Source organism: Bison bison, unplaced genomic scaffold (genome assembly GCF_000754665.1).
Source record: "Bison bison bison isolate TAMUID 2011002044 unplaced genomic scaffold, Bison_UMD1.0 scf7180017864379, whole genome shotgun sequence".
Lineage (NCBI taxonomy): Eukaryota > Metazoa > Chordata > Mammalia > Artiodactyla > Bovidae > Bison > Bison bison.
In genome coordinates, this window is record NW_011494951.1 from 12,101,186 (window position 1) to 12,128,924 (window position 27,739).

The following is a 27,739-nucleotide window of genomic DNA, read 5'->3' on the forward strand; positions in this document are numbered from 1 at the left end:
TCCTGACCTGCATACAAATTTTTCAAGAGGCAGATCAGGTGGTCTGGTATTCCCATCTCTCTCAGAATTTTCCACAGTTTATTGTGATCCACACAGTCAAAGGCTTTGGCATAGTCAATAAAGCAGAAATAGATGTTTTTCTGGAACTCTCTTGCTTTTTCCATGATCCAGCGGATGTTGGCAATTTGATCTCTGGTTCCTCTGTCTTTTCTCAAACCAGCTTGAACATCAGGAAGTTCACAGTTCACATATTGCTGAAGCCTGGATTGTAGAATTTTGAGCATTACTTTACTAGCGTGTGAGATGAGTGCAATTGTGCGGTAGTTTGAGCATTCTTTGGCATTGCCTTTCTTTGGGATTGGAATTAAAATGGACCTTTTCCAGTCCTGTGGCCACTGCTGAGTTTTCCAAATTTGCTGGCATATTGAGTGCAGCACTTTCACAGCATCATCTTTCAGGATTTGGAATAGCTCAACTGGAATTCCATCACCTCCACTAGCTTTGTTCGTAGTGATGCTTTCTAAGGCCCAGTTAACTTCACATTCCAGGATGTCTGGCTCTAGGTCAGTGATCACACCATCGTGATTATCTGGGTCGTGAAGATCTTTTTTGTACAGTTCTTCTGTGTATTCTTGCCATCTCTTCTTAATATCTTCTGCTTCTGTTAGGTCCATACCATTTCTGTCCTTTATCGAGCCCATCTTTGCATGAAATGTTCCTTTGCATGAAATGTTCCTTTGGTATCTCTGATTTTCTTGACGAGATCCCTAGTCTTTCCCATTCTGTTGTTTTCCTCTATTTCTTTGCATTGATCACTGAAGAAAGCTTTCTTATCTCTTCTTGCTGTTCTTTGGAACTCTGCATTCTGATGTTTATATCTTTCCTTTTTTCCTTTGCTTTTCTCTTCTCTTCTTTTCACAGCTATTTGTAAGGCCTCCCCAGACAGCCATTTTGCTTTTTTGCATTTCTTTTCCATGGGGATGGTCTTGATCCCTGTCTCCTGTACAATGTCATGAACCTCATTCCATAGTTCATCAGGCACTCTATCTATCAGATCTAGGCCCTTAAATCTATTTCTCACTTCCACTGTATAATCATAAGGGATTTGATTTAGGTCATACCTGAATGGCCTGGTGGTTTTCCCTACTTTCTTCAATTTAAGTCTGAATTTGCCAATAAGGAGTTTGTGCTCTGGGCCACAGTCAGCTCCTGGTCTTGTTTTTGTTGACTGTATAGAGCTTCTCCATCTTTGGCTGCAAAGAATATAATCAATCTGATTTCAGTGTTGACCATCTGGTGATGTCCATGTATAGAGTTTTCTCTTGTGTTGTTGGAAGAGGGTGTTTGTTATGACCGGTGCATTTTCTTGGCAAAACTCTATTAGTCTTTGCCCTGCTTCATTCCATATTCCAAGGCCAAATTTGCCTGTTACTCCAGGTGTTTCTTGACTTCCTACTTTTGCATTCCAGTCCCCTATAATGAAAAGGACATCTTTTTTGGGTGTTAGTTCTAAAAGGTCTTGTAGGTCTTCATAGAACCATTCAACTTCAGCTTCTTCAGCGTTACTGGTTGGGGCATAGACTTGGATTATTGTGATAGTGAATGGTTTGCCCTGGAAACGAACAGACATCATTCTGTCGTTTTTGAGATTGCATCCAAGTACTGCATTCCGGACTCTTTTGTTGACCATGATGGCCACTTCATTTCTTCTGAGGGATTCCTGCCTGCAGTAGTAGATATAATGGTCATCTGAGTTAAATTCACCCATTCCAGTGCATTTTAGTTCGCTGATTCCTAGAATGTCGACATTCACTCTTGCCATCTCTTGTTTGACCACTTCCAATTTGCCTTGATTCATGGACCTGACATTCCAGGTTCCTATGCAATATTGCTCTTTACAGCATTGGACCTTGCTTCTATCACCAGTCACATCCACAGCTGGGTAGTGCTTTGGCTCCATCCCTTCATTCTTTCTGGAGTTATTTCTCCACTGATCTCCAGTAGGATATTGGGCACCTACTTACCCGGGGAGTTTTTCTTTCAGTATCCTATCATTTTGCCTTTGCATACTGTTCATGGGGTTCTCAAGGCAAGAATACTGAAGTAGTTTGCCATTCCCTTCTCCAGCAGACCACATTCTGTCAGATCTCTCCATCATGACCCACCCATCTTGGGTTGCCCCACGGGCATGGCTTAGTTTCATTGAGTTAGACAAGGCTGTGGTCCTAGTGTGATTAGATTGACTAGTTTTCTGTGAGTATGGTTTCAGTGTGTTTGCCCTCTGATGCCCTCTTGCAACACCTACAGTCTTACTTGGGTTTCTCTTACCTTGGGCGTGGGGTATCTCTTCACGGCTGCTCCAGGAAAGCGCAGCCATTGCTCCTTACCTTGGACGAGGGGTATCTCCTCAGGGCCGCCCTTCCTGACTTTCAAAGTGGGATAGCTCCTTTAGGCCCTCCTGCGCTCACGCAGCCATGGCTCCTCGGGCGTGGGGTTGCTCCTCCTGGCCTCCGCCCTTGGCCTCGGGCGTGGGGGCGTGGGGTATCTCCTCCCCGCCGCCGCCCCTGACCTCAGACGCGGGGTAACTCCTCTCGTCGCCGCCCCTGTGGGGTTGGCTGAGGTCTTCGCTGGGATGCAGTGCAGCTCATTTCCTACAGGTGTTAATCCAAAGAGTAATCCCTTTGGCAAACAACTTGCACTTTATAACTAGACGGGAAAATCTTTTGGTGAGCGAGAAGGCTAAAGGAAAAGGCCAGTGGCGTGACCGTGGCACAGGCCCGCGGTTACTCTTGAGGGGACCGCCTCAGCCCCAAGCCACAGTGACCACCTAACAAGACCGCTTTTCCCGCGGACTGTGTTTACTATTAACCGTATGCAAAGTAGTCAATCACAGTCTCAGATGAGTGTATCTGGGTGTACAGCTGCTGTCAAGAACTACCTTGTTCTTACTCTTCTTAACTAACTGTGGTTTCATCTTTCATCTTTTCTCCTACTCCCCATCCCAAATACATAGCAATGATAGATTATATTGACTGAATTTCTACAGTGCCCACATTAGCCCAGCTTATCTTTACGAACTGATACTCATGTTTCCCAAACTAAAAACTTAAAAGCCACAAAACTGAACATTTTCAACACAGACAAGATCTTCTGTCTTTATGGACAAATAAATTTTTAAAAAGAAAAAAGTTCTGAGTTTCACAAATGAGACTATATGGGATGGTAGTTGTGAAAAATTATAATTTTCAAAAGTATTTACTGCCTCTTCCTGGGATGTGCCTCACTCCACAGATACCAGATTTGACTTATTTCACTCTGGATAATAAATGTGAGCAGAATTGACATGGCACTTTTGGGCACCAAGAAACAGTTCTTGATTTGCCATATTTTTCTTTCTTCGTTTGTCAAGAGACCATCAATGTTTCAGGTAGAGATGGCTCCCTCATCCTGGGCGGAGTCATGGAAGACAAATAGCAGGAGCAGGGTGTGTTACTCTAAGCTGCTATGATTTTTGGGGTTGTTTCTTTCTGCAGCATGAGAAAATGCTGTGCTGACAATGTGGTTGAATTAGCATCAGAGGGCTTTCCTGGTGACTCAGATGGTAATGAATTAGCATGAGAAAATGAGTTCGTCTTAACTCCACTTCTTCGCTATCTGTGCAAACTTGAACAAGTCCTTAAACGTTTTTGGAGTTGAATATAAAATAGGAATGATAATATGCTCAGTATTGGGGGTTGCTTTTGATGTTCAGAGAGGCAAATTTTTGTAATTCCAAAGTGCTATGGAAATATAATGTATTAGAATATTTTTACGCAAATTCAGGACTCGGATGTGGTGTCTGTGGCCTCATTTTAACTTCTATGTCTCTCTGAGGCATAGTAATCATCACATTGTCAAGCCCTTTGTTCAGTCACTGAAATGGGCACAACCTGTATATAAGACTGGAAAAGATCTGGATATTTTTCAAAGTAACAAAGAAAATTGATTTAAAGTTTCTTTGGGAGGCTGTACCTTGTCTGGCTCTATGGCTTAGTTGGTTAAAGCGCCTGTCTTGTAAACAGGAGATCCTGGGTTCGAATCCCAGTAGGGCCTATTTTGCACGCCTCTTTGTTCCTGAGAAAGAATGAAGATTTCAGTACTACAGAACCACCCCGCTGCCTCCTTCAGATCCCGAAAAAGGCAGAACCTTAAGAATGATCTAAAATCTCTGCAACCCTCTTCTTCCCGTCACAAAAGGGCAAATGAACTGGCGAAGGTCATTTTCTGGGGAAATAAATAAACCTGCTTCACCTCCATTATGGGATGGTTGTCCCCATCTCGGGAGTGGTCAGAGAGGTGTTGAATACGCACATTCTCACAGTTTCGGGCAACATGGATTGACTGTGGTTGTCAGAGGGGAGGGGCGTTGAGGGATGAGTGAAATAGGTGAGGGAGATTAAGAGGCACAAAATTCCAGTTACAAAATAAATCAGTCATGAAGATAAAATGTACAGCATGAGGAAAACAGTAAAAAGAAAAAAAATATATATATACATATATATATATAGTAATATCTTTGGTAACTCGAGTTATCATGGTAATTATTTTGTAATAGAAATATCAAATCACCATATTGTGCAACTGGAACTAACATAGATCTGTAGGTCAATCATACTTCAATTAAAAAGAAAATTTCTGTAAACAAAAGAAAACCTGAATCAACATTTTTTTTCATTAGCCCAGCTGGCACTAGCATTTCTATAGCATTGAAATAGAGTTGAAACAAAGTCTTGCATTCACCAGACGAGTTTGTTTGGTTATGGATAATTGTTTTTCATCTATCTTTTTATCTAGTTTGTCATATTTTATTTTTTCCCATTTTCAGTTGTCCATTTCTCTTACATGTAATTACAGATATATGGAAATCATATATGCCACTTGCCAAAAAAAGTGTAGTAAAGTCACTTGCTGTGACTCTGTAAGTCCACTCATGAGTGCACATCTATCTTGCAATCATTCAGCTGAAATGAAATGGTCGCCATACCCAAAGCATTCATATTGGCGAGATCGATAATGCTACATATGTACCTGGGAGATATGAAAACATTTATCTTTCACATAATGAAGTTTTCTGGGAAGACTAGGGGAGGCTCTCAGGTAAGTCCAAAAATAAGAGCAAGGAGGGGTGATGGGCTTTGGTTTTTACAGGATTAGGGGGCAGGCTGTGGAGGGGAGAGGGGAGTGAAGATTCCTAAGTGAGAACCAGGACTAGCGTGGGTTGATCTTCCCTCTGAGGGAGCTTAAGCACTTACGGGCTGGCTTAGATGTGAGAGTGATGGTCTTGAAAGCTGTCAGCAAATATAAAAAATGGGGTCAATTTCTTAACTACAGTTTTCAATAGAAATCTGTGTACAAGTCCACAGAAAAGCATATACAAAAGTGTTCCTAACAGTCCTATTCACAATTTTCACAAACTGAAAATAACTCATATATCCACCACTAGAATGGATAAATTGTGGCATATTAATACAATAGGATTATATATATATATGTATAACTATATATATAAATACAAATAACATCATTGAATGCAACAATATGGATGAACCTCATAGTGCTGCAGAAAAGTAGCCAGACATAAGAGTACATATTGTAAAATTCTATTTATATGTTATTTAAAATGTGCAAAGCTAGTAGATGATATCAGAGTCCAAAATGTGGTTACTCTTAAGAAGAAAGTAGTTAGGAGGCACATGAGAGGGGCTTCTGGTATTTCTTGACACAGATAACCTAGGTGACAAAACTTAATTTTTGATTCAATTTGATAGAAATAGTGGCAATAAATTGGAACAAAAGATCTGAGTGAGAGTTCATAGACATGTTCTCTTTGTAAATATTCAGTGATATACGCATTTATATATACATATATAAGGGCTTCCCTGGTGGCTCAGCTGGGAAAGAATTCACCTGCAATGCAGGAGGCCTGGGTTCGAGGCCTGGGTTGGAATAGCTACCCACTCCAGTATTCTGGTGAGTGACTTTCACTCACATACATATATATTCAGAGATAATCTACATAAATGTATTCTGTATATGCTTCTGTTTGTACACTTTCCTGCATGTTTGTTACATTTCAATTAAAAATAATTTAAAAAGAAAAACAAAGCCACCAATTAAGAAAGAGAACATTGCCTTTATTTTATAAGTTCCATTTGCCCCACTCCACTTTACTTCTCTCTCTCACTTGAGATAACTACTATATTAATGCTTGTGATGATCATTTCCTTGCCTTTTTTTTTTAAACCTTAAAATAGCAATAAACATTTATTCTCAAGCAATTTTTGTGCATCAGAAATCTAGAAGCAGCTTAGCTGGGTGGCACTAGCTTGGAGGTCTCTCATGGGATTGCAGTTAATTTTTCAGCCAGGAACTGGATGCAGCCTTCTGACTGGACTGGATAATTTACTCCCAAGATTCCTCATGCACATTACTGAGTCCTTAGTTCTTTTTTTTTTTTTTTTTCTTAGTTGGATGTAATTGCTTTACAATTTTGTATTAGCTTCTGCTGTACAACAACATGAATCAGCTTTAAGTATACATATATCCCTTCCCTCCCTCCTATTCAGTCCCTTGCTTTTAAGCTTTACTACTAATATATGTATTTAACACAATAGATTATTTAATATGCTTAGTTTATAGTTTCTATAGATGAGACCATGTTGTATTTGTTTTGGAATGTTTCCTTATTATTGAAATATTATCATAATATCTCATTTTGTGTGATTTCTAGATATTTCTTTATTGCATATAACTAAATTTTTATAGCTGTCATGAAAATGTGATAAAACTCTGACACTATTTATAATAATTTTTCTGTTTGATCTTGTACATAAGCATATGTATGTGTGTGTGTTCAGTCACTGAGTTGTGTCTAACTCTTTGTGATCCCATGGAATGTAGCCCACCAGGCTCCTCTGTCCATGGGATTCTCCAGGCAAGAATACTGGAGTAGGTTGCCAACACGATCTGTTAAAAAGAAAGTCAGTTCTGTTTCTTCCTTTCTAGTCATCACAGCTATTTATTTTTTTGCTTTCCTTTTGTCTAGTAGAGAATCAGTTCAGTTCAGTTCAGTCCCTCAGTCGTGTCCGACTCTTTGCGACCCCATGGACTGCAGCACACCAGGCTTCCCTGTCCATCACCAACTCCCAGAAGTTATTCAAACTCATGTCCATCCAGTTGGTGATGCCATCCAACCATCTCATCTTCTGGCCCCTTCTCCTGCTTTCAATCTTTCCCAGCATCAGGGTCTTTTCTGGAAGAGAATACAAATGGTAATTTCTGGCTTACTTCATGTGTTCCTAATTTCAAACAGAATGTTTTGAGTTTTTTGCCTTTAAGTATTATGTTTTCTCGAAGAAGGCAATGGCACCCCACTCCAGTACTTTTGCCTAGAAAATCCCATGGACGGAGGAGCCTGGTAGGCTGCAGTCCATGGGGTCGCTAGAGTCGGACACAACTAAGCAACTTCACTTTCACTTTTCACTTTAATGCATTGGAGAAGGAAATGGCAACCCACTCCAGTGTTCTTGCCTGGAGAATCCCAGGGACGGGGAAGCCTGGTGGGCTGCCGTCTATGGGGTCGCACAGAGTCAGACATGACTGAAGTGACTTAGCAGTAGCAGCAGTATTATGTTTTCTGCAGATTATTTTTGTATTTTAAAAATCAGGTTAAAAAACTTTCCTTCTATTTCCAGATTGTTGTTTCATTAGTGGACACTGAAATTTATTAAATGCTCTTTCTGCCTGTACTGAGGTAAACATTTTCCCTTTAATTTCTTCATGTTTCCTGGCTTTGATTTAATTAGGATGAAAGTAGGCTTATAAAATGAGATGGAGAGGCTTCCCTCTGTTACTATATTTGGAAGTATTTGTGTCCAACTGAAATTATTTTCCCTGTAATGTTTTATAGAACTTTCAGATTAAAATATCTGGGTTTGGAGTTTTCTCTGTGGGAAAATTTTTTGAGTATTTATGGTTTAATTTAATGGTTTGGGACTTCATATTTGCTATTTTTTTTCAGTGAAATTTAATTGATTTTTTGTTACGATTTCATTTAAAACTTCAAATTAACTGGGCAAAATTTCTCACACTTTTGCACATTCTGATCCACCTTTTGGATATACTCTTCTTTTGCTTTTTATTTTATTTTTTGCTAACCTTTCTCATCTTTTAGATTTCAGTTCTTGGAATGCTTACTGAAGGCTGGGTTAAGGACAGACCCCAGACAGTCTGTCACTTTGACCTGCTGTGGCCCAGAGAACTGGGGTGGTGCTTTCCTGGAAAGCAAGCAAAAGAGAGCAGCCTCTTCAGGGTGCTCAGAAGCTTTTGAGAAAACGCTGTTTCTCCAGCATCTCTAAATTGTGAAAAATCTATGTAACCTCAACTTTTCGGGGCTGGGAGCTGGAATGCTCTGAGAAGGCAGGTTGGATGAAGACCAAAATCAGGCCCTCGCAGTTCCTAATAATGGGGAATGAGGCCCCCCAAATGCCTCAGATTCCAGCTGGGTTGCTTTCACCGCGCCCACCGCACCCTTCAGGAACAGGGTCCAAAGCAGGCGGTGTGAGTAACTCCTCCAGGCCTCCCGCGCACCTTCCCACCACCCGTGTATTTTCCTCGCCCGCACCATCACTAATGGGGGATCGAGATCCGCTGAGATGAGAGTGGCTATGGGAAATGAGCTGGAAAGGAAACAGACAACAACAAACGGACTCAAAATCCAACCTTTCTAACCTGAAGAATGGTTCCTTCCCTCTCAGTCACACAACCCCGCAACTCAGTGGCTGCACAAGAGGAGGGACATTTTCTAATTGCTCAGTAAGTACAGTCGTTGGGCTTTTTACTAAGGTGTCCCTGTAGGGTACTCAGTGGGCCTGTTCTTCGTGGTTTCCAAGAAGGGCCAGGCCTAGGAAGACGCTTCTCAATTCAATCCTAATTGAAGACGTCTTGGCAGGATTGGGCGCCCAGCTGAGAGGATGCCAGGAGCGGTCTTTTTTTTTGTTGTAATTTTCACTTATTCCCATAGGGTCTTAATTTTGACTTTGTCTTCATTCTGAAGGTAAATCGAGCCTTTGTAGCCGTGATTACAGAAAGACATTTCAATCCTTTCTTCTTCTTCTTCTTCTTTTTTTTAAAACAGGTTTATCAACCGACTGAAGAGGCATTACAATACAAGTGTAAAATTCTGTTCAGAAAAGAAATTTGGTGTCAGGCTAAGGGTAGGAGTTTGGAGAAAAGCGGAATTTCCATTTTGCCCTAGTCTCTAACCATAACTTCTTAAAAGAAGTTACTTGTGTTTTGTACCAATGACACCACCTTTTAAGTAAAATTGATGGGAAATATATCTTTTCATGAGTTACAGTAACAAGAATAGCCCAGATTCTCAATACTTGTAATATTTTCCTTCATTCTAAAAGCAGAGGACCACGTGGCCTAATGGATAAGGCGTCTGACTTCGGATCAGAAGATTGAGGGTTCGAATCCCTTCGTGGTTGTGGTTTCCTTTTTCACACTCCTGCTACCTCTACCCAGATATCGCCGTCCCAGCTCTCAAATCCCAAATTATAGCATCAGAGATCTCCCTTTGAGTAAAAGTGGTTCAGTAAATGGGGTCGGCGCCAGCCCTCTCCATCCAGCCTTTTGTACTATAGGAGTCCTTGGTCAGGCAGGCACGCAGGTGTTGGGATTGCGAAGAGCGCCAGCCCTGGTCTTTTGGAGCCTCTTCCAGGGGGTTGGGTGGACCCAGTGAGTGAGGTGGGTGCCACAAGGCACGAATGTCAAAGAATTCTGCTCTCCTTTTCCGGCAGTGTCTGGACGTCTCTTATTTTAGCGTACGACTCTTCCGTTGGTTTTCAGGTGCCGCTCTGTACTTTGACGCTGAAAATGTTGAGATTTGCTTTTTGGAAGTCAGTTTAAATGGCGCCCCCTTTCGACAGGAAAACTTGCCACGTTTTAGAGCAGCTGGCTCCTGGTTTCACGTGGGTGCCACCTGAGAGGCGCACCGTCTTTCTGTGGGTTCTCCCACACATTGCGGGATGAATTAGTTGAACATTAAGCAGTATCTGAGGAGTCAGGGTTAAAACAGAAACCTGGAACCATGAGAAGAGACCAGTCAGGCAAATTATAATGAAGAGGGAGCAGCTTCTGCACAAGTGGAAAGAACGTGGTCAAATACATTTGAATATTTAGGTGTAATGGACACATTCATATAACAATATGACGGTTCAAATTAGATTCAAGTAGGAACTGAGATTTTGAATGGTCTTAAACTATGAAATATTTTGAATTAGTTGTCAAGTCTTCCTACTGAGAAAATCACATGTCCTTCCGTTTACTACGAACTTAAGAAATAAGTCTAACCAGACACAGCTCTTCCACAGTATAGGAAAGAAAGAAAAAAAAAAAAAATCCACAACTGCTCATGCCGAATGCTGTAATGATTTTTTTCTTAAACAGCTTTATCGAGGCATAATTTTCTTAAACTGCATGTATTTAAACTTATAGTTTAACATATGTATAACTCATGAAACCACCACTACAAAGGAGATAATGAACACAGACACCATCCTCAAACGTTTCCTCAGGCCCTTTTGTAATATGTTCATCTGTTGCTGGATTTTGTTTGTTAGTATTTTGTTGAGAATTTTTATGTCCATGTTTATAAGAGATATTGGTCTGTAGTTTTCTTATCTCGTGATGTCTTTGTTTGACTTTAGCATCAGGGTAATTAGATCAGATCAGTCGCTCAGTCGTGTCCGACTCTTTGCGACCCCATGAATCGCAGCACTCCAAGCCTCCCTGTCCATCACCAACTCCGGGAGTTCACTCAGACTCACGTCCATCGAGTCAGTGATGCCATCCAGACATCTCATCCTCTGTCGTCCCCTTCTCCTCTTGCCCCCAATCCCTCCCAGCATCAGAGTCTTTTCCAATGAGTCAACTCTTCGCATGAGGTGGCCAAAGTACTGGAGTTTCAGCTTCAGCATCATTCCTTCCAAAGAAATCCCAGGCCTGATCTCCTTCAGAATGGACTGGGTAAATCTCCTTGCAGTTGAAGGGACTCTCAAGAGTCTTTTCCAACACCACAGTTCAAAAGCATCAATTCTTCGGTGCTCAGCTTTCTTCACAGTCCAACTCTCATATCCATACATGACCACTGGAAAAACCATTATCTTGACTAGATGGACCTTTGTTGGCAAAGTAATGTCTCTACTTTTCAATACGCTATCTAGGTTGGTCATAACTTTCCTTCCAAGGAGTAAGGGTCTTTTAATTTCATGGCTGCAGTCACCATCTGTAGTGATTTTGGAGCCCAGAAAAATAAAGTCTGACACTGTTTCCACTGTTTCCCCATCTATTTGTCAAGAAGTGATGGGACCAGATGCCATGATCTTTGTTTTCTGAATGTTGAGCTTTAAGCCAACTTTTTCATTCTCCACTTTCACCTTCATCAAGAGGCTTTTTAATTCCTCTTCACTTTCTGCCATAAGGGTGGTGTCATCTGCATATCTGAGGTTATTGATATTTCTCCTGGCAGTCTTGATTCCAGCTTGTGCTTCTTGCAGCCCAGCGTTTCTCATGATGTACTCTGCATATAAGTTAAATAAACAGGGTAATAATGGCTTCCTTTTCCAATTTTTATGAGTTTGTAAAGAATTAATATCAATTTTTAAAAAATGGTAGAATTTAGCAGTTAAGATGTCTAGACTTGGGCTTTTCTTTATGGGTAATTTTACTCACTAAATCAATCTGTTTGCTTGTTATGGATTCTAATTCCATGCTAAATGCTTATGTCAGTCATCTACATCTTTATAACAAACCTCACCCAAATTTTGTGGGTGACTTAAAACAACATTTAGTTTCCAGTTCTGCAGGTCAATTATCGGGCTGTGCTCAACTAGGCAATTCTTTTGTTGGTTTTGCTTGTGGTCACTCATTGATTGCAGTTTTCTGGCAGCCTGACTGGGACTAGATGGTCCAAAATGTTCCCACTCACTGTCTGGGGTGTCATGTGGAATGAATGGCTGGGATGACTGGGACTCTCTCTTCACATGATCTTCCATCTTTCAGGAAGTTAGGTAGGATTTCTTCACATGATGTCTCAGGGTCTCAAGATGGCAAGAGGAGAAGTTATAAGGCTCTTGAACCCTAATATTGAAACTCCCACAACCTCTCTCCCACAACATCATTACCACAGCATTCTATTGGCCAAATCACAAGGTCAGCTCACATACAAGGAGGGAAATAGACTCCACCTCTTGATGGTAGCTGCTGCACAATCATATTCCAAAGGGACATGCATAGTAGGAATTTGTGACAGGACTTGGTGACTGAACAACAACAATCAATCAATCAAACAATGCTTTGTTATCTCATTTAACACTAAAAACAACACTGTGAATAGCCACTATTGATATATCTTGGTAAGTAAATTATCCGTTATCACTTCTTTACCAGTGTTAATCTGAATTGGTCTGTGAACCTTGTTTTGAACCCACATTTACCTGGTGGGCAGCTCAAAGTGGGCCAGGGAGAATGTAAGCACTCCAAAATGTAGCAGCAGCTGAAAAAGCACTGATAGTGCTGAGCATTTGAACACGTGCCATTATAAATTTTTGTAAAGCCAGAGAGCTCCATGTCCTTGTCTCAGGATGACTCTGATAATGTTTAAGATAGAGAGGGTGAGATTAAGTGACCCACACACAGACTCCTGGTTAAACTCCTTTTCTGATACTGAGTTCCTGAGTGTCTGATGTATCTACAGGCAGCATGGACTTAAAGAGAGTAATAAGCACCTTAGAGGAAGCCCCGATGAGTGGAGAAACTGAGGAAAGCAGGTTCAAACACAGGAAAATTTCCACTGAGATACGTTTAAAAACCAAGAGCGTCCACATTTCACATAAATGACAAATCAGACGTAGTTTATTACTGTGAAACAGTCTTGGCAAGAGACAAAAGTTAAATTGCCAAAGTGTCGGAAGAAGGCAGGCACCGGAATCAGCGGGATGGTACTTAAACCATGCACGACCGTAAACAGAGAATTTTAAGACAACCCACAACGAAGCTCTAGTATGTAAATCCCAACCGTTGATCTCTTTGTGGGAACCTCAAATTTAATTTGTTTCATATGGCTAGAGAGTAGTAAAATTTGCTCCAGGTGAGGCTCGAACTCACAACCTCGGCATTGCTCACAAGTGTACTGCCTTATAAGTACCGCGCGCTAACCGATTGCGCCACTGGAGCTCTGAGAGGTAAAAGTTTGGGGAGGTGTAAGTGAATATACTTTCACAGATCAAGACTTGTTTAAGGTAGTCAATATTATGAATAAAATGGCGCCTTCTGATATGGGGTTTTCTCTTTGAATCTGATATGCAATTCACAACAGCAGTCTTTGATCAGTTGGTATCAGCCAATCTGACGCCGTTTTCCCCACAGTACAGAGATGCAGCCGCGGTTGAGCGTCGCAGTCATCTCCATCTTGATTTTCCGCTCATATTCCCACGGCTTCTCTAAATTCAGGCTTATTTGAAAGCATTTGAATGGGGGAAAAAATTACATTGGTTCCACAAAGGCAGGAAGCTTTCCACTCAGGAGTGTGTACTCCGTCTGTAAGACCACAGTGCATTTTCATTTCTCCGAATTCCCGGGGACTTTTCATCTCAGCGGGTCTACTTTCTTGCATCACCTCTGTCTCCGCTCTGCCCTGCGCTCGGCCGACTTTCCCTCTGCTTCAGATGCCACCTGTCCCACCCCGACCCAGTCACTGTTTTTTAACTTAAGAATGTTAAAATACTTTGCTATCCTGAAACATTCAGAGAGCTAATATTTCCTTTAGAAAAAGCACTGTTTTAAATGTATTAAGTTTAAATAAACTACATTAAATGCAATACAGACTAAGGAAATGCAGAAAAATAAAAAGGTGGTAACTTGAAAATTTTCTGAAGTCTCATACTCAGAGAAATATATTTGTGGTTCATTTCAGCTTTTTTCATTCTAGTTATACATTTTGGGACAAAAGAAACTTCCACCAGATGGATCCATGGCCTGAGTGGACACACTGTGAACCAGACACACAACTTCACTTGTGACCGGAACCCCATTACCTCCATTTTAACAGAGGGGCCATGATGACACTTTGGGTCTTTCCATATCAATATTCACTTGGACCTTGTTTCCAATAGTCCTTGAAATTTGAGGGTTTTTCTCTTTATTGAGTCTATGATTGTTGAGTAAAGGGTTATAAGTCCATTTAGGAAAGAAATGGGGGAAATATATTCTATATATTGTCAGTGACACTGCAGGGTCCTCAGGAATTGGCTTCTCCTTTAATCCAAGACGTCAGATCTGAAAACTGGTTTAAGATCAGAAACTGGGCAAGGTATTGTGATTTTATTTTTAACTGGGGCAGCTACCCTCAGTCTTCTGATTATCCTTGATTTCTTCTGTGTAGACAGTGATACGCTTGTTGGCTGCCCATCTATTTTGTTTCTAGGGATGCTGTATTTTATTAACCGTCTCAACACTGTCTACAAAGTTGGCTACCTCTCTGAAATTGTCTTTCATTACATTATTTTTGCCCACCCACACCTGGCGCATGCACATGCACACACTGACCAGATTCTGAGCAGTTGAGTGCTGCTATTTCTGGCCTGAATTGCTTCGAGATCCTATAATTCCCATTGCTGTCAGTGAAGCCACTTCTGTGGCAGAATCTCGAATCACCAGCACAAGGCCAATAGAGGACACTCACCATGGAAATTCTTAGTAATGGTAGTGTCCCTCTCCCATCACATGCCTTCCCCCACCCCCAACAGAATATCCTTTGGCTCTCCTGTTACCAATTCATCTAGTGGGTTTTTCAATATTACATGGTAAATCCACTCTAGCATGTCCACTTCTTTGAGTTTTTGATCCCTCTTTCTGCCGTCAATCTCAAGAGTCCTGGCATTCTTACCTCATTTAGTGAGAGCTTTTGCTGTTTTAAGCAGGAGAGTCGTAACAGTACGTTGAGTTCTTGCCAGTGTATAAAAATTCTGTACTTTGGGAGAATGCTCTAGTATCAGTGTATTCTACATCAACTAACTTGGCATTCTACTCTCCTTGATCCAGAACACTTAGAATTTAGTTGTGTATGGAATGATGCCGAATGGGTGGCAGAGGTACATGTTTGGCAGAGGAGAGATCTCTGCATTGTCTTCAAGGAAGAAGGACTAACTAACCCTTGATAAGGAGGATTGGGCTACCTCTAAAAAGCTCAAAGGATCTTGGGAAATCTGGAGATTGAGATGTTCTAATGCATACTCTGGAGAAGGAAATGGCAGCCCACTCCAGTATTCTTGCCTGGGAAGTCCCATAGACCGAGGAGCCTGGCAGGCTACAGTCCACGGGGTCGCAAAGAGGCAAACATGACTTAGCGACTCAATAGCAACAACAATGCATCCCACCAGATGTCTCCATCCAGTGTCTCAATATTCTGTTTTCCAATTGAGGCCATGACCTAGGCATGGAAGATAATCTGGTTTGAGAATTTAACATATTTTGGAGTCCTACTATTCCTGTGATTAAATCTTGGAGCTGAACCTTAGCTTTTTTTGTCCTTGAGTTGCAGGATATAAGAGTTTTTTTATACCCTCCCATGGAGACTCTGGCTTTCACATTAGCCTCTACTTGATGGGCTTCCTTTGTGGCTCAGCTGGTAAAAGAATCTGCCTGCAATGTGGGTAGACCTGGGTTCAATCCCTGGGTTGGGAAGATTCCCTTGGAGAAGGAAAAGGCTACCCACTCCAGTATTCTGGCCTGGGTCCCAGAGAGTTGGACACAACTGAGAGACTTTCACTTTATTTGATGAGATATCATCCTCAGCATTTTATCATCTCTCTCCAAGGCATCAATTTCTTCTACTGAAGAATTCTATTACATTATAATTACCAAAAAAAAAAAAAATTACCATCTCTCCCATATTTATCAAGCACCTGATACATCACATTTGCTTTTGTATATCCATCAGTACAGCATCTCAGTTCAGGTTGGGTGAAAGTTTTAAAAATTGCTTCTTTGTGCCAGTGGCTGTTTGTGTTCCACCAATCCCTTTACTGCCAACCAGATGGACAATCCAGCTTCAAAAATCTCATTTTAGGGACTTTCCTGGCAGTCCAGTGGTTAAGACACTGCACTTAAGGTTAAGACACTTCAAGGGCATGTGTTCCATCCCTGGTCAGGGAATTAATATCCCCACTTGCTGCATGGGTGTGGCAAAAAAAAAAAAAAATCATCTTAGCATTTTTTTCTCAGATACTTTTGGTACCAACTACTGTATTTTGTGTTCCCTGGAAAGACTCCAAAATGGGGATTTGCATTCAGAAACTTTACTGGGGCACTATCTCAGGGTGAACACCTGAGAAGCAATGAAGAATCAAAATTTGTCAGAGGAACAAACTGGGCTGCAGTGCAAGTGCAAAAGGGCATTTGCCTACTCCTGGGGGTCTCCACCACTGGAATGGGCCCTTTAGATGTGTCCTGAGTTGAGAAGTCAGATCTTGGCTGTTATACCTCTCATAGACCAATAATTGGATATAGGGTGCCCTTGGAAATGAAATGTGACCTTGACCTGAGACAATTCCTAAAGAGGGGTGACAGCTGACAGTCATCAGGTAACAACCTTCCAAGGGTCTAGGAAGGTAAATCTTCTATCCAAAGGGTCCAGGTATTTAGTCAATACACCATCTGTGACAGTCACAGTGAGGAAGGGATGACAGTTGAGAATCATCAGATAACAACCTTCCAAGGATCTAGGAAGGCAAATGTTCTATCCAAAGGGTCCAGATATTTAAATGTCAATACACCATCTGTGACAGTCACAGTGAGGAAGAAGACAGAGAGAAAATGAGTTTGAGCTCCGGATAGGATTTGAAAACAACCACAGGTTCCAGATGCTGTAGGAAACATTTTATTGGAGATAGTTGCAGGGCTGGTTCTGAAGCTAAGGGTTCTAGGGTTGAGAAGGGAAAGCCTATCTTTCAGAGGATGTTCTGCCCAAGTATCATAATCTGAATACACTAAAGATCAGACAGAGGAAAATTTTTGTAGGGTCCGAATTAAAAAGAGGCTCTGACTGCCACTGTCATGGAGATACTCTTCCCTTCACGTAAGGCAATTTCTTGCTCCCACTCTATCTAGGGCTCCTACAAAAGAGTGACACATCAGTGGAGGTAGGGTGGGTGGGGTGTCATGGAAAAAGACTGATCTGAAAATCTTTGGAAATTGACTTTACATGTTTCTTCTAGGGGAAGACAAATGTTATGAAGTAGAACTTAAATTGTACGGCTGTTCACCGCATTGTCAATTCTACACATTTAGGGTAGAGAAAGAAGGAAGACTCAGAATGTGTAGGAACATTCTTTTTCAGGATATCATGCCAAATTGACCTATCCTCATGGATGAATGATTTTCCTTTGATATATATATATGTGTGTGTGTGTAGATATATATATCTACACATATATACTGTGCTTAGTCACTCAGTCATATCTGACTCTTTGCAACTCCATGGACTGCAGCCTGCCAGGCTCCTCTGTCCATGGGGATTCTCCAGGCAAGAATACTGCAGTGGGTTGCCAGACCCTCCTCTAGGGAGGTATATATATATATATATATATTTTATTAAACTTGTTAACAGATAGCTGAGGGTTTAGGGTTTCCATTCTTTTCTCTTACCCACATACTCGTGCAGGGGGAAATAGTAGTAGCCTTCTGAACATAAATCTACTTGATAGAGAGTGGGAATTTTGGCACTATATGTGATTTAGTCAAGTGGAGGGCATTTAGGAAGAGAATGTAGAGAAAAGATTTTGTTTTTAAACAGGTCTTCAGGTAGAGAAGCAGGATGGCTCCTGCCCCCAACTTGATCTTCTTATTTGGTTTTGAACTGCTTCATGTATGCCAGGATATCTGTCTTGACTGTACTGACTGGAGTCCGATGAAACCAGCGCATGACAGGGATGCCATCAGGTCCCACTAGGAACTTTTCAAAATTCCAGCGGATGTCACGGACCATGATGGGTTCCCAGGATATATGTTTGATTGAGCCCATAATCTCAGAAGGGTGAGGACAGGATTGCTGCAGCAGAGAGATGGAAAAAAGAAATGACGGAATCATTTCTGCTCATGGATGATCCAGGCTATTTTCACCCACAGATACTCCACTTCCACTTATGTTGAGATATTTTCATTTCCTATGATTCTTAATATATTCTCTGAATCACAACTATGCTAACTACCAAGAAAGTTGTAGATATTATAGCAAAGGTCTGTTCCCTCTTTCTGTTTCTCCCTGTGACCCCATCACAAAATCCTGTTCCTATGAATGAGATATGTCACCTCTCTAGCTTTCAATTTCCTTTTCTACAAAGGGAATAGATTAGAATGTGGTTTCCTAGATCTTGATGCTCCGTGGGCCAGTCATCTTTCGAAAATACCTTTTGGGGGCCATAGAGTTCCAATATTTTGTTTTGAAAAATAAGAGAAAAATTTTAAAACACCATTATTCATTTAGTTTTAAAGAGATAATTATAAGAATAAATTACATATTTGTCCTAATCTTAGAATAAAGGGCAGCTCTGTAAATCAGTTGATGTTTATGAAACCCTCCTTACATTGCCCTGTTTTTTCAGTATATATAAAAATCTCAACATGGGTCAACCTTGGCCCACAGTCCAGCATTTAAGAACACTGAACTCTGATGATCTTTAAGGGCCCTTCTCAGCTCTCACATTCTCTGTATCTAAAAGCCAGTGTTTCATAAAAGGCACTTATTGCGTTGTATTACATCTGCCATTTTTTTTTTTTGTCTTCTCCAGTGTGAACTCATCAAGGAACAGGGACTGCGTCTGTTCATTTTTACACCCTTATTGTTTAGCAAACTGCCTTATAGATAGCAGGCACTCAACAAATGTTCCTTGAATGAATGAATGTCAATGAACAAAAGAGAGTGGTCCCAGTGAAAGTACACAGTGCTTTGTACCACAAAGCCAGAGCATCACAGGTACTAACAAATTTAACCCTAGTCCCTATGCTTATAAGGAGATCTCTTCCAAAGAGTCCAACCCCTCCTCCAGGCAGGAGCCCTTGTGTCCATTTCTACCACACCAACTCTACATTAGGAATAGTAAGGAAGAAGCAGCTTAGGTCAGTAATTAACTCACCTTTAAGAAGGTGAAGACTTTCTGCTCTGTTTCACCATTCACATCCCCTTTCTCAAACAGCTGGAAATTAGGTACGTATCCTCCTCCTGGACGGACATACCTGTAATGAACCATAATGTTCCCAAGAAGCCCCAGAATATGAGAGAAAATTATAATAGGGTACCAGGATTTGAGGTTATGAAAAAGGGGAAACAGATGTGGAGATATAGAAAACAGGGCTGGGAAGGGAAAATAAGACCATCGATAAACTTTGGGCTCCCTGACACTTTATTTTTCTCTATTCCACATGCTGCCACTGTCTCCCATCTGAATTGTTTCTGTACCAGCAACACCAGGAGCTATTTCTGTGCTCCCACTCCTCCACCATCCATCCAGGTCTCACTTCCCAGGGAAAGGGAAAGCATCTCTGACACTGCCAGACTCACATTAGTGGAGGCCAAATTTAAAATCAGTTAGTAGGTACCCAAGCCTATTAACCCACTGCCCATCCTGGAAGTCCCCAACATGGAAGTGCCTCCGGAAATGGAGGAAAGATAGACAGAGACAGATCTCTATAGGGTTTTAAGTAGGCACTTACTTCAGTCCTGGAAGAATTTCTGAGTTTTCTCCTGGTTCTTGCTTTCCAAATTGGTTACAGGGAAATCCCAACACAACTAGGCCAAAGGGCTTCAGCTCCTCCTGTAGTGCATTCAGTTCTATGGGTAGAGAATGGACAATATGGTGGCCTGGCCAGAGAGCCTGCCTTGTGTATATAGACAGTGATCCTTGGAAATGCTCATTTTACAGAGGGAAAAACAGAGGTCCAGGAAAAGGGGAAAATATCTAAGTCAGAAAGACTGTTCATGGCAGGGCTGAAATGAGGTACTAGATCTCCAGACATGTATGCAAAAGCCCTTTGTTATAGTGCAGTATTTCCCAAATCTGCAGCACATCAGAATTAGATGGGGCCATTCCTTAAAAATAGGGATGCCCAGATTCCTTTCCAGAAGTTCTTCTGGTTACATTATTCTGAGGTGGCTCCCCAGTCATCTTTATTATTCTAAAGCTCACCAGATCATTGCTGGTGGGATTGTAAAATGGTATAACTGTTATGGAAAATAATATGGAGGTTTCTTAAACAATTAAAAATAGAACTACCATAAAGCAGTAGTCCCAATTCTGGGCATATATGCATAAGAATCGAAAACAGAGTCTCAGAGAGATATTTGCACATCCATGTTCACAGGAGCACTATACATAAAAATCAAGAGGTGGAAGCAACCCAAATGTCCATTGATGGATGAATGCATAAACAAAATGTGGTATATCCATTTACAATGGAATATTATTCAGTCTTAAAATGGAAGGAAATTTTGTCACATGTTACAACATGAATGAATCTTTATGCTAAGTGAAATAAACCAGTCATGAAAAGACAAATACTGCAGGTAAGACAAATACATGGGGTATCTAAAGTAGTCAAATTTATAGAAACAGAAGGTAGAGTGTGGTTACCAGGGGCTGGGGGAAAGGAGAGAGGGGAGCTGCTATTTAATGGATACAGAGTTTCAGTTTTGCAAGATAGAAAAGTTCTAGAGATTTGTTTCACAACAATGAATATTTTTAACTCTGCTGAACAGTCTTCTTAAAAGATGGTTAAGATGGTAAATTTTATATTTTGTCTTTTTGTACCACAATTTAAAAATTAAAAATTTCATTTCATTTTAATTTTAAACAAAACCACATTTAAACATCTCTGACCATCAGTTTGCCTTCCCTGATTGGTTAATTGCTAGATTGAATCTTTTTTTTTTTTAAAGGAAAAGACACACACAATGAGAATGGACTTCTCTCTTCACAGGCTAGTTCACCCTGGGTGGAGTGGGGGTAAATCTGACAGGGGCAAAAAAACCCAGAAATTTCAAGTTGAGTTTTCTGGTGTTCTTTAACAATCTTCAGGATGTTAAAGATGCATTCTACCTAAAAACCCTCACTGATATACCAAAACACAAGCTTCCAATTGCCTTCTTCCCCAAGTTTTTCAGATTGTTTCCCCGAACTTTTATAACCATCTTTTCATCTTTTGTGAGCCAGACTTCTTCAGTTCCGTAACAAACACTAGCCAGTCCCTAACTGAACAGTCTGCTCAGGCAACAGTGTCAACTGATATCTCCTCTGAGTCCTTTCATTTTTATTTTCTGCAATATAAGATTGCTTTCCTATTTCCACATGGTTCCTAAGTACTTTTCCTCACATCCTCCCCTCTTGTCTTTAGTCACTATAGACAATAACTCCTCTAGGAAACAGACTATTAATTAGGAAACCTGTCTTCCAGTTCTTGAGAAACTATTCCCCAGTTCTTGCACCTATTACATACAGAGTTGGAACTGAATAAATTGATTTTAAAAATCCCTATAGCTGGCAAAATGAAGTATGGTCCAATAGAATATTATTCAATCTTAAAACAGAGGGAGGAAGTGATCCGAACTCCAAGGTATCTTATTAATTTAAAAAAGCAAATTGGCAGATTTTATTTATTACTTGTTTGGAGAAGGAAATGGCAACCCACTCCAGTATTCTTGCCTGGAGAATCCCATGGACAGGGGAGCCTGGCAGGTACAGTCCATGAGTCAAAAAGAGTCGGACATGACTGAGTGACTATCATCATCATCATTTATTATATGTCATCAATTGATAGAAAAGTAAAAAAAAAAGAATGCATATATATTTTGTAAACATGATAATACTGGTCATCAGAAGGGAAGGGAAAGAAATGAAAAGACCTTTTACTCTAAACTTTTTTATTCCTTTAATTTTGAGCCTTGTGAATATAGTTCAGTTCAGTTCAGTACCTATTCAAAATATAATAATGAAAAACTTAAAAATGAAGTTCTTATTAGTTCAAATATAAGAAAGGCATCTATTTCTGATAAAAATTAGTCCTGTTCATAATTTTTTGGCTTTTAATCAATATGGCCTAAGATATGAGAAAGATAACATTCTACCCTGAATAATGCACAGAGAGGGGAAAAATCTACACCTAAAGGAGGTGCTGAGGTTGGAGAGGAAGCATTCGCCTCTCTTATGGTCTCCTCTCCAGCCCTCGCTCCAGTTAAATGTGCTCCAGGTACAAAGCCCTTTTTGCTCTTCCCTGTCTTTGTAAGTTACCTGGAAAAGTCTCAAAAACATCAATCCTACCTCGTATATTTGCCAAGAAGACTTGAATCTTCAGAGAGACTGCTAGCTATCAAACACATTATTGGTTCTCCTGGAAATCTCAGGAGCAAAGCAGAGGCAGGATGTAGGACGGGGTCAGCAAACGTGTTCTGTGAAGGTCCAGATTAGTCATTTCAGATGGTCTCTGGCACCAACACTCATACTACTCAACTCTGTCTTGCAGCATAATATCAACCATAGACAATCTGCAAATGAGTGGTCATGGCTGTGTTCAATAAAACTTTATTTACAAAGTTAGGCTGACTGGATTTGCCCTGTGGACCATAGTTTGCTGACTCCTGACATTAGGGAATAAAGTCACTTGATCATGAGTATTTATTTTGATATATAGAATATAAAATTAGAATATAATACCAATATGACTTAAAATATAACAAACTGGAAAATTAGTCCCAAGGAAATTTGACTATGAACTCTTACCAGGATATTGAGCTGTCAGACCACAATAGGTGGCCACATTGACAAAAAGGACATGCTTGCCCGCATATTGCTTGAACTGAATGTGTTCCTTTCCATTAAGAGTGAAAGCATCATAATCATAGATAGTGCCTTTCACATCTTTGTAGCAATCCATCTGGAAGATTTTAAAAAAACATAATTTTAGTAATAATAATTCCTAATGTCAGTATAATCTTTCAAACCATTCAAAGAATAATACATATATTAACTGAGATCCAGAAAACAAATACGAGTCATCTAATGTGTCAATGACAAGATTGAAACTAGGCCTTGTGACTTGAAAGGCAATGGTATTTTTGAGGAACAGGCAGTCAAGTCTCTTTATTATCTTTGCAGAGGTAAAATACCAGGAACTGCTTGAATGAATGGAAAAAAGCAGAGATTCATGAGCTGGAATTGGATGGCCTGGAAGTAAGTGGAGTCAAACTGAAAAGCATACTGGCTTTCTTGCTTCTCTGAAAATGAAACTACCCTTGTCTCTGGGTTGAAGGCATCTTGCCAGGATTCCCTCAGTGGAGAGAAGGTTTTTAATTGCCCAAGTATTTCAGGATAGCCTTATTACTTCTTTAACTTTCCCTAGGTCTTCTGACTTCCTGCCCAACTCATCAGCATGGTGGAGTGGAAAGAGCTCTAGCTGGGAATCAGAAGCTTGCTCTATTGTTAGAGTTCCTTGTGATCCTGGGAAATTTTCATCCTTGGCCCTCAGTTTCCCCACTGGTAAAAATGAAGACATTTTTCTAGATTCCTATTAGATCCTGAAAGTCTTCCAGGTTTAACATTCTAGAATCTAATATTACTCCTACCTTGAGTAGTTTTCTCTCTCAATGCACTCTTACAAGCCAATACTATGAAATTCTAACTTTTTGTAGCTGCCAGGAAAAGAGATGGAGAGCTCAAAAATCCATCTGTAAGCAGGTCACTAAACTGTGTCTGGCAGCATCCAACTTATCACATGCCCAACTCCTTACCCATCATGCTCTAGCTATCTAATACCTACCTTCACCACCAGCTCCATCTACCTTAATCCTTATCCAATCTGTGGAACATATTTGAGCAAAGTTCCACATAATAGAAATAAGTTCAGCATGAAATTTTCATTGCCTGTCCTTAGGTTAAATTCCTCTACAGGCAGATCTCATCTTATCTCTCCTCTGTCTTTATCCATGCAGGGTCCATGCAGTACCCAAAATATGCTGACTCCACAGGGCTCACCAGCACATCCTGATTTCCTTCCCTATATCAGGGAAGCTGCTATAAATGGCTTCTGGAGTATAGGGAATGTAAAATCCCAAAGTATGAAAAGAAAGCTAACATTCAAACCACCCAGTCAGAAAAAGGCAGAAAGGTACTGACCAGAGAAAGGAGGGAAGGCCTTAATCTAATAAGAAAGGTCCAGACTTGAACTAGGATTAAACTAGACTCCCTGGAAATGCAAGGACTACAAAAGATTTTAATCAGACACCATCTGCCCCACCTAAAGGAGTGATCCAACACAAAACCAAACCAAACTCTACCACTGATTCTATCCCTAGCACACTGAGCTACTTAGCTTTTACTCCTGGGGAGAGAGGCATTTTCTTTATGCAGGCTTTTGCACCTTTCTCTAAATGCACATACAAATACACACCAGCAAAACTGAGACATATATAAAGAGAACATTATATCAGAGTATCCATTCCTATCTCCATTATGCCTAGTTCCCAGCTAAACGTTTGTTTTTAAGAATTTGCCTTTTTCCTGCCTTTGCTACTGTGCTGAAAATTTCTGAAAATCATATTGGGTACCAGAATGCATGGCCTTAAGACTCTGATCTTGAAGACTCCTCTAGGTCCAGCTTACTCCTGATATTCGTTGTTATTTCACATTTATTTGGGTCTGCATGATATGTCTCAAATATCTCCAGACTTGGCCTTTATTACGCAAGTTCTACAGCCAAGGGTCTCCACACCCAAGTAGCCAGCGCCAGTTAGCATAAACACTGTATCAACTTTCAAAAATAAGGATAATCACTCAAGAGGTTATCTAATCAAGAGGAAGGAAGATCTTACTAGAGTTGCATTTATAAACCACATCATATGCACGGTAACTTTTGCTCACCCTCCCCCCTCCATAACTGGGTGAACAAGTGGGTAGATCCTCTTTTACACACATTTATGGTGAGAAAGCAGAGACTAATGGAGGTGAAGTGACTTGTCTAAGGCCAAAAATGATAACCCATTATGTGAATGAGAGTTTGCTTGCCCCTAACTTTTGATTGCTTTTTGCTTCTGGGTCTTCTAATTTATTGTTGTTCTTTCCTAAACTGCCCCTGCCATTGCCATACACACATTTTTATCAATAAGGCAAGTTTTTTATTATATCAATAAGCCATGAATTGGAAATAGAACTGAGGCCAGAATTCAAGACTTCTAACTTCAGATCCAATTGTTTTGGCCTCCAGTTATTTTTTCCCATATATTTTATGTTTCTCTGATAACTCTGATTTTATCCATCCCTAAAACTTCCACATTTGTTTTTCCACATCTTCATATGTTTCCTGCTTAGCTGTGTCTGAGATGACTCAACTCAAACTTTCCTCCAAACCCTAATCCCTCCTCACTCTGATGCCCACTACAGTCCATGCCTCAGACCTAGCTCTGATGCATACTGATGGGTGGCTGGAGGGATGTCCAGGCAACCTCTACCTGGAGAAGAAGGGAAGAAAGGACCACAGTAAAAGGGTTCTCTTGTCCTTACCATATTCAGCTCAAGGAACACCATAGAAGTGAAGAAGCTTTGAGGAGAAGTGAAGAAAGGTTCAGAGGGAGGAAGCATAGGTCAGAGCCTTACAAGACGGGCTGAGGGTGGGATCTTGGAGCAGAACCCAAGACTGCACCTTTGAACCCTGTCCCATCCTCTCTGGAAGTCACTTACCTTCTCTAGATTGGAATTTGTCTGCACAAAGCCGGCTAGGAAAAGGAGAAAAAGACAAGAGGCCCTTAACTGTATAGTCATGGTAGTATCTTCAGATCACTGGTCTGAGAGTCTGAGGTTGTTGGGCACCCAGTAACCTTTTGATAGTCTGCCAGGGACTAGCCCAAGCCTATGCAGGCCAATCGCAGGGCGGCAAGGATTTCTAGGGTGTGAGTAGGGCAAGAGGACATAGAATTCAAACCACATCCTCACCTACACACACCCCCGTGAGCACTCAGCGCTCACTAGTGCGATGAGGACCTGGGACTCACATAAATTCTGGCAGAATTATGAAAAGGTGAGGGCAAGCACTCCACACTCCTTCAAGACTGTCTATTTTTTCTGAGTGGATAGCCATGTCTAGGTGTAGATGCAGTCCCCCAGACATCTCAGTAAAGTCAATGCAAAAACGCATGACATGGATATTCCAAATACTATTCCTAACATTATTATTTGGCTTAAAAAAAAACCCAAAGAATGGATCACATATGATCTCTCTAAGAGTTAGAAGGAAACTGGGCCTGAGGAAGGGAAAAATCTTTACACATTAATATGTTCACTATACATTAAATGTTTTCACATGCTTATAAGTCAGTAAGAAAAACCAAGCAGCCCAAGAGAAACTTGGGCACCAGACGGTAAACCAAATGGCATCTGTGGTAGGATACAGTGTTCTCCCTTGCCGATAATCAAAGAGGTAGAAACAAGAAAAGTTGCATTCTGCAGTTATCAGATTGGCCTAAGTTCAAAGGAATGGAGGGACCAGTCTAGGTGTCAGTCTGGTATAGAAGTCTCTTATGCTCCAGTTGACAGCAGAAAGTAATAGCCACCAACTTTCTGGAGGATAATCTGCCATTTTAAATACATTTTTTTTAAGTAAATAACTTAAAAATTCTTTTATTTTGAAATGATTATAAATGTATTGGAAGTCTCAAACACTTCTGTTAATCTCCTGGAAGCTCCAGGGCCCAAGAAGGATAATGGAAGTGAGACTCACATTCCTCTAAGGATAAAAATGCTTTGCCTCTCAACCATCCTAAGAACCCCCATCCATTCAGCAAAAGTTTCTAACCACTGCTCAATAGTATCAGCCAAAATTTTGAATAGATGAGTTTATGTTACAGGCTTTGAGCACTTGGAATTGCTGAGTTTCTCACATAAATAACATATATCTAATTCCCACAAACCTCATGGCAGAGGTGCTGACCAATAACTTTCTCCCTCTTATCTACAGTATGGATTGACTTTCTGGGCCTCTAGTGCTAAGGTTTGAGTTAATCATACTCCTAAATTCATGATTATTTGTTCTTGCAAGGTCCCCCCCCTTTTGTTTTATATTCATACTCAAACTTCATTGTTTTTTTTATTCCCTTCTCCCTATAGGTGAAATATGTTTAATATGCATATTGTTCTTATTCTTGAAACATCTGTATATTGTATATTACCTCTTCAAAATTTAAAAAATTATTTTTTTAATTTGGATCTCAGATTTAAAGGGTTGAATTAATCACACTTTTAAATTTATGGCACTATATCATCATTAGGCTGTGTAATGGTTCTCTTCTTATATTAATTAAAAACATTTTTTGTCCCCAATCCAATCCCATTTTCTTACCTCTCAGAGAGGAAAAGGGGCAAGGCAACAGTTACTACAGACCGGAAAGTTGGCAGTCTGTCATGTTGCAACAAAACATTTGGGAAAACTGTTGTCTGATGACTTAGAAGGCAAAATGACTAAAACAAAGATTAATGTGTTTCCTAGTGCTGTGGGATTAGAAGGGTGAGTTTAGCAACTAACTATGCTCTAAAAAGCAAAATGGCTGTCTGAGGAGGCCTTACAAATAGCTGTGAAAAGAAGAGAAGCCAAAAGCAAAGGA

The 27,739-nt window shown here is 40.6% G+C and overlaps 1 protein-coding gene and 3 non-coding genes across 4 annotated transcripts; 2 read left to right on the plus strand and 2 right to left on the minus strand.

The window, feature by feature from the left end:
• Positions 1-4,018: 4,018 nt before the first annotated feature.
• TRNAT-UGU lies at positions 4,019-4,092 on the plus strand. Its single transcript has one exon. It is a non-coding gene; the product is annotated as a tRNA-Thr (tRNA).
• A 5,365-nt stretch (positions 4,093-9,457) lies between these two features.
• TRNAR-UCG lies at positions 9,458-9,530 on the plus strand. Its single transcript has one exon. It is a non-coding gene; the product is annotated as a tRNA-Arg (tRNA).
• A 3,654-nt stretch (positions 9,531-13,184) lies between these two features.
• TRNAI-UAU lies at positions 13,185-13,278 on the minus strand. The gene is made up of 2 exons: positions 13,241-13,278; positions 13,185-13,220 (listed from the first exon to the last, which is right to left on the minus strand). It is a non-coding gene; the product is annotated as a tRNA-Ile (tRNA).
• A 3,702-nt stretch (positions 13,279-16,980) lies between these two features.
• Positions 16,981-25,934, minus strand: GPX5 (glutathione peroxidase 5). The gene is made up of 5 exons (XM_010857311.1): positions 25,824-25,934; positions 22,872-23,025; positions 19,813-19,930; positions 19,236-19,335; positions 16,981-18,151 (listed from the first exon to the last, which is right to left on the minus strand). The coding sequence occupies exons 1-5, from the start codon at positions 25,902-25,904 to the stop codon at positions 17,945-17,947; spliced, it is 660 nt and encodes a 219-aa protein (XP_010855613.1). The 5' UTR covers positions 25,905-25,934; the 3' UTR covers positions 16,981-17,944.
• Between the last annotated feature and the right edge of the window lie 1,805 nt (positions 25,935-27,739).